At 36.4% G+C, this 8,185-nt stretch overlaps 1 protein-coding gene across 1 annotated transcript in view; it reads right to left on the reverse strand.

The window, feature by feature from the left end:
- Positions 1-8,185, reverse strand: part of LOC107587012 (cadherin-13-like) — a 171,739-nt gene that overhangs the window by 69,583 nt on the left and 93,971 nt on the right. Inside the window, exon 2 of the mRNA XM_016274605.1 lies at positions 4,871-4,997. Coding sequence (XP_016130091.1) covers positions 4,871-4,997 — 127 coding nt within the window. The remainder of the gene's footprint in view (positions 1-4,870; positions 4,998-8,185) is intronic.

An 8,185-nucleotide genomic window follows, 5' to 3' on the forward strand; every position in this document is an offset into this window, starting at 1 on the left:
TGAAACAAAAAAAAGGGGGGGGGGGAAGGGGGGGGGGGGGATTCCCCTGGTCTATATGTCTCTCTGCATCAGCTAAATTATTTTATTCCCAGTGAATAAGAGTTAAAACTCCCACCCGGGTGACAAGTAACGTTGCAACCTTGCAAACAATAATAAAATCAGAGAAGGACTTTAACTGTAAGCGACACGAGCATACGCAAAACAAAGGGAACAATATGATGTTTGTTATTAAAATTTTATATAGTCCACGTTTTTATAAAAAAAAAAAATTATTTACCGCTTAGGCAATAACGTTGACAATATCGTATATCTTTAACATACGTTGTTTATGACCAAAAATGTAAGATATGTTTTCAGTAGACTTTTAAAATTTGCTTTGCTTGAGAAAACAAAAATATACAGTTACAGTGTTTTTTTTCTTTTGATTTAGTCGAGTTGGTTTTGCATTGGGCAGTGGGCACATGAGAGCAGTTAGGGGGTTTGGTGCCTTGCTCAAGGGTCTCACCTCAGTCGAGGTACTGAAGGCGCAAGAGAGCGCTGGTTATTCCCTCCCCCCACCGACAATTCCGGCTGGACCTGAGACTCGAACCCGCAACCTTTGGGTTACCAGTTCGACTCTAACCATTAGGCCACGACTGCCCAGATTGGGCAGACTGGGCATGCGGTTCAAGCTCGATCACAAATTTTATATATGTTTTTTTTTATAAATTACTTTTAGAGAAAATACTTACACATTTTTTTAAGAGGGGAAAAAAATAAATAAATAAACTAATTTTGCACGGATGCATTTAATTCATCAAAAGTGGTGGTAAAGACAATAAAGATTTCTTTTTCAAATAAATGTTCTTTTAAACTTCAAAAAATATTAAGCAACACAATAATTTTTAATGCCGATAATAATAAAAAATGTTTCTTGAGCACCAATATTACTGTTGTTGATCATAAGAGCCCCCCCGCCCCCCCCAAAAAAATAAATAAATAAATAAAACACCTACCCAAACAGTAGTGTTTATATACACACACACACTTTACATAAATATCTATAAATATGAATGAGTTCACCCTGGCCAGTTTTTCTTGTGTAGCAGCTGTACTACCTGCAAGAGCATAGCTGTGTACTTCTCTGACTGAATGATCACGCTTTTGCAAACAAGCATGGTAATGCCATTGCTTATGTTTTGGTTTACTAGGAAAGTTATTTGCACATTTGTGTGAACTTGTGCACATAAGTGAGTGTGTCTGGTGTGTTGTGCTGTGCTGACAGGAGCATATTCAGGGTAATAGAAGTGCACAGTGGTTACAGGGTGACTCAGTAAAGCGGAACTGAGCTCTGTCTCCATGGGCATGGATCGCTGGGTAACTAGATGACAGAATGCCTCAGCGCCCTTCCCAATCGAATAGAATAAAAAGATTGAAACTCCAGGCGAGATTGGCCAGCTTGCTGAATTGGTGATAAAATATATATTTTTCTATTGGAAAAAGTGGTACTTATTAAATTGTTGGTCTGATGACGGTGCTTTCACCCCGTTGCTTTGTCTGTCAGCGTAATGGTGTTGAGTGGTGTTCTTTGTCAGTGTAATCATGTTCTGTAGCTTAAGTAAATTAAAATCAAAATGGAACAATCTTTTGTAAGGACTGCCGCCACTCTCACTGTTCTAATTACATGGATCAATGGCTCCTCCCCAAACACAAAAACTTGGAACACAGCAGTCAAACTGGCTCCAAACCGGTGACTATGTGCAAATTCAAAAGTCATGTCCAGTCGCACACACACAAACATTCACAAAAAACTCATCGTCACGTAAACTGCAGCATCCGCAGTACTGTCTTGGCAGAATACGGTGCCCATTCTTCCTCTTTTGGCTGTGCAACCTGTTGATACGACTGTCAATTTGGGAAGAGGAGATGGAAAAGAATGGCACTTTGGCAGAGATGCTAAAATCCCACTGGGGCACGAAGCGGTGCCAGCTAGACATGACTGCCGATCCCAGAGGAGTTGAAGAAAAGCTTGAAGACATAACTGTGCATTTCCGAGGAATTGTGAAAATCAAGAGGAACAGTCGTTTTGGTTTTGGTTTTTTGAACGAGGACTGACAATCATTGCAAGACTCCATGAGATCCCACAGAGTCTGATTAGCCAATCAAATCATTCCCACTGTTCTGTTAAAATACAAATCTTTCAGGATTTCTTTCAGGTGACACTTCATGGCTAGAATTTACAGTCTTAACCTTAAATGAGTTTCAAAATTACATTGATAAATGTTAATTATTAGGTCTTAAACATGATAATGTTCTAAAATGCTCTTCATTTCTAAAATAAATAATGGCTATTTCTTTCATAGTTCAATATTTAGTGATGGACTTCTGAAATGACAATTTTATATATATATATATATATATATATATATATATATATATATATATATATAAATATATATATATAAAAATCATAATATAATTCACAGAATTTGGTAATGACAACCGCATGCCATAACAATTAACTTCTGAAAACGTCAGGTAGTCACAACCACATGTATCGCACATAAACGTGCACAACTACTGTAATTGTTAACGCAGTTAAGTAATGTCACCACTGTTTGGACCCTAGCAGCTTGGATGAAATACCAGAGAAAAAATAAAACACAGGTATGCCTTTTATTGATTTATACACTTCATTCCATTTTCCTCCACAATTGCTACCCACTGGGTCCCTGGTCTGTGGTTGCCAGGTCTTTCAAAGCAAAAGATGATAATAATGCCAAATATGACTACATTCCTAAAATTAGCCCCCAAAACACAACCTAACTGTCGATATTTATAAGCAACATCCCAAAGATGCTGATAATAAGTGAGCATGGCAACACTGAGGAGTGCATTGTTTAAAATCTTTACAAGCATAAACAATAAATAGAAGGATGTATAGATAACGATAGAATGATTGATAGAACGATAGATTGATAGGATGATCGATAGATCGAATGATAAATCAATAGAACGATAGATCAACCAATAGATAGAATGATCGGTAGAACGGTAAGACAAAACAAATCTAATGATAGACAGAACAAAAGATTGATAGGTAGAATAATTAATCAAGTGATAGATAGAAAGATTGATAGGATGAATGGTTAGAACACAATCAGCTGATAGAACAAATGATCAATAGAACAATTGGTAGAATGATCAATCAATAGACAGAATGAACGATCAAGCAATGGATGATGTAAAGACAAGGCGATGATTGATGGATAGAACTATTGATAGATTGAACGATAGTTCAATAAATAGATATAATGATTGGTAGAACGGTCGACACCTAAAACAATCTAATGGTAGATGGAATAATCAATAGAATGACTGGCAGAATGACTGATTGATAGGACAAACGGTAGAACAATCAGTCTATACATAGAACTAATGATCGATAGAACAATTGGTTGAATGATCAATCAATAGATAGAAAGAACGAGCGATAGATAGAACAAACAAACAAACAAACAAACAATGGATGGATGGATAGACGGACAAGTGGATTAGTTGTTTAAGCATAGCACATCAATTTCAAGCAGTTCAACACATTCAGACTATTTTGTGGACCGGTTATGACTATCAAGCTTGGCTATACTCCTCCACTAATATCTCTCGTGACATCTTGCCAGGTTTTCACAATCGGGTGTAGCGAATTTAGCTCAACGACAGGAAATATGAATAATTAACCATAACTAGTTATAATTAACTATTCATATTTTAGATCCGCTGTAGATATTTAGCTGACCACTCAGGGTCAACTGTCTTGTCAATTCTAAGAACGTTAATTTCCTGGTTAAGGGAAATAACTTTCTTACTGGGGGATCAGTTTGGTACAAGCACCTCACACTTATATTTCATCCTGCAGTGAAGCCACTGTCTGCCTGCTCTCACTGCAGGGCCGACCTCTGCAGCATGTTTAGTCCCCTGTCTGATTACTATTCACATGCAGTACAGGACTTCTGGACATTTCGGAGGTGAACACCACAGTGCATTGCATTATATTTTTTCCATTTATGTTATTCATTTCTCATGTTAGGCTTGAGGGGTGGGTGGGTTACAACTCCATCAGGCAACACATTGTTTATGATTTATCTTAAAAAGTGATTAATATGGTGTTGCCCTCAAAACACTCATGGTGCTGCCTTTTTTATGCAAGGCAGTGTACGAGTATCCTGTGGAGACGTACATGCTTAATGTGTAATTAGACTGTAATTTCATTAATCACGCTGATTCTCAGGGATCTCAGGAGAGTTTTGTTGTGTGAATGTGGAGACCTGTGAGGAAACGACTCCTTTATTAGCAGTTCTCACTTTCTGCTTTTCTTTTTCTGCTGTCATCATTCCGGTCTTGCGAGTGTTGCCCTTTTGAAAGTTTCTTGATAATCTGTCCTAACTGTCTCTGAAAAATATGATGCAGACAGAGAATGTCTGGATGGCGGCGGCATCTGCCAGAATCTTGACATGAATTTTTACACAGAAAGTTCTAAACAGCTGCAGCCGTTACAAGCAGCAGCCACTGGAAGAGACTGGAATCACAAAGGCTTTGTAAACATCCTCACAATCAAACAGAATAATTTATGAGCACCAGATCATTTTGATGTTTTGTTTGGACACTGGAGCCTTTTTTTTAATAAAAGAAAAAGTATTGCGCATGGTAATGAGAATAATGAACAATCAACATTCACCCGCAGCCCTCGAGAACTGTTCTTTCTCCAGCTGGCGTACACAGCCAGGTGTGTGAAAGAGAGAAAGTGAGCAGCAAGAGAAAGACAAAAAAAAAAGCTAATTCCACTAACAAATCTGCACCACCTCATTCACCGATGATGACATCATTGCCGTACCTTGCAGCAGAGGAATGTCTTTGAGGAACTCTCCACTGTAGTCCACCTGGTACTCCTTCTCCTGAAATCCCGGTACACATTCAGCCTTCTCTTCCTCTTCCTGTGATCCAGTGCATACAACCTGAAACTGAAAGATTTCCCATTTAATTACTGAATACACTTGACAATTTTTACATTTCGATCATAAATCTGCTTAAGTATACTATTTTTACAAATATTTAAATAATTGCATTCAGATTTGTATTAAAATTGAAACCCCAACCCCAAAACTGCACCCACAAAAAAAAAAAAAAAAAAAAAAAAAAATCAAGACCAATTGTTAACACTTCTAAAATACATAAATCATTCATTTAATATTTATTTCATAAATATAGTATTTGAAGTCAAAGTAGTAATAGCACAGATTGCACACTGTATTAAATTGATTCTACATTGTATTTAATTCATTTTTCACACAAAAGTGTGAGTACATTATAATTATTTGAAATTAGTTCAATCCTTTCTCCTAGAACTTACTGATGAGCCAAAAAGTCAAGAACAGTCTTCAAGAAGAAAACATTATTTTTTTAAAAGATAAAAACTTTGAATTCAGTCATACATTTTTTTTAGCACTAGAATTATAATTGTCGTTGCCTTCAGAGCCATAATGAAATAACCATCTGCTACATCATGTCATGTTAGCTTTTACCCAACAACCGAAGATAAAGCTAATTACACAGCAGAAGGAATAGTTATGAAACCTTTAATAGCTCAAACTGTTTTCCTTATATGACATGATCACATTTTTTAAACTCTACTTAGCATGTGCAGAATAAGTGTCATCATTCTAGACTGATACGATAAAAAAAAAAAAAAAAACTTTAATACAAAGCAGAATGTCTTTGCAATGCTTTCCCACATTTGTGTCTGCATGAAGTAAATTCACCTTTGACCCCTATTTAAACTGCCAGTCTTGTACAATCTCTCTCTAGCCACAACACTAATAAAAGGTAACTAGAATTTCATATTTTTCCTCACCGTGCCAACATTCAATGCACTTTTCTTACTTTTAATTTATTCTCAGAACTGAACTACATAGCCAATGTTCTCTATGTAAAGGATTTATACAACCTGATTTTGCCTTATTACATCTTTTGAAAGAGCAAAAAAAAAAAAAAAAAAACCTGTTTTGCCTGTTCTTAGTTAAAAACAACTTCAACTGCACTGCTAAAACAAGTGTACTGACAAAATATGGTATAGATCAACAAGTCCGTTTTCTGTCGACCCTACAATGACTAAAGGCTGCTTTTACAGCGAGCAAGAGCACAATGATTCTGCTGAGGGCTTTTCTGGTCAACTATACAAAACTTAGGAAAGCAAAGCTTGTCTTCATTAAGAATTAAAGGTAATTATCCAGCTTTTAAAATGCAGAGGAAATTGCTGTGTTGTGGCTTTTAGGTCGATGGTAGACAGATGTTTTTATGATGGCTTTTTCCCTTTGTAAGGGCCAGTCAACCATGCAGCACCAACCTTTCTGTCCATATTCCTCTTTTACTTCCAGCAACATTATTACTCTTTCACACCTATTTTTGCTCTCCATCAATCACCCTTTCAGCTGGAGGGAAGCAGTGATTGTTTCTGACAATGACACACCCCACATGCCATCTTTGAATATACAGCCCTGTTCCTCCTCTCAGTTTTAAATAGTACATCATAACACTAGACACACAGACGGAATTTCAGAGATCCGCTCAAGAGGTCCTTCCTAGGGAATACATTCAACACAGATTCAATACATCAGAAACACGGAGCATAAATCATAAACTGTGCGGTCTAAAACGTAAATCATTTAGATTAGATAACCCATTCAACACCCTAATGAAGGTGTTGGCTTCATTTTCTCCCTTTGTAATTTAGTAAAACCCAATGCTTTCTTAATCATTCTTTATGAGATTATGCACAATCACACAGCTGCTTTGAAGCTAAAAAAAAAGAGAAAAAAAAGAAAAGCTATTCTTTCTAACTTGAAAGAAAAAAAAATGCATTAGCATACACAGGGCCAGCTCAACCTAATATAACAATATAGGATCATATATATATATATATATATAGGTCCTAGGTGATTAATTGGGTTAAAAAGACAAGTAATATTCAATAAATCATCGATTTAACTGCACTGACACATCAGAGGAGAAAATGATTTGAACTGAATTGAGATGGAAAATGACACTAACTTTGTTATTGAACTGAATCCACATTGACCTATGACACATTTGTCACTTGAAGTTGTTTTAAAAAGACACAATTTTCTTCTGCAGAGCTGAATTGAACTAATTTCATAATTGAGTCAACATTGAAATAATTTGAGCTGATAATTGACACTATTATCATCTTCTGTGGAGTTAAAACTGAATCGGTTTTGTAACTGATGAATTTTACAATATCTTAACACTTATTTTCCTGTTTACTAACGTGAAGCTGATTTGAAACAATCTGTATTGTATAGAGCACTATAAAAATAAATGTGACTTCAACCCCGAAATGTTTTGGCGGGGCCCAGTGGGAAAAAAAAAATTAAAATTAAAAAAAGGTTCACAACTTCCGATATGAGAATGCTTAACACTGAATCAATGGTGGAAGCAGACAGATTATTATGACTGAACTAAAACATATATAGACCAAACCAATATGGCAGTCCTTGGATTATGATGTTGTGAAAGCAGCGGTGCTACGTGCATATGAACTGGTGCCTGAAGCATATCGCCAGCACTTTCGAGGTATAGCGAAAACACTTTTTCTAGTTTGCACTAGAAAAAGATTCACGAACAAAATGGCACCCACCACCCTACGGCTTCCAACACAGAGAGACACACGTAGCGCAACAACAATGCTAATTACCTTTCAGAAGGCTACAATAGGCCATAACCAGAGTAAAATTTACACAGTATAAATCTCTGACAAAACTACAAGACCAACACTCTGAAAGTCAATCTTCAGTGTGGTAAGCATGTTGAACAGCTTTTGAGCTTGCAGCCTCTGCACAGTAACGAGTGGCAGGTGCGAGTGATCACCTTCCTCTCCTCCGCAGCTGGTTGAGCAGCAGTAACACATGGAGAGACAGAAAGAGCACACAGCAGTACGTAGCAGTACGTACCAACAATATTGTATAAATAAACACGGAACGTAACAATACATACACACTTGGGATCAATATGGTTTGTGTGTGTGTGTGTGATAGACTGAAAAACTGAAGAAAAAAATAATAATAAATATATATATATATATATATATATATATATATATATATATATATATATATATAAAGAGACCATAAAC

Source organism: Sinocyclocheilus grahami, unplaced genomic scaffold (genome assembly GCF_001515645.1).
Source record: "Sinocyclocheilus grahami isolate Dianchi unplaced genomic scaffold, SAMN03320097.WGS_v1.1 scaffold88.1, whole genome shotgun sequence".
NCBI lineage: Eukaryota > Metazoa > Chordata > Actinopteri > Cypriniformes > Cyprinidae > Sinocyclocheilus > Sinocyclocheilus grahami.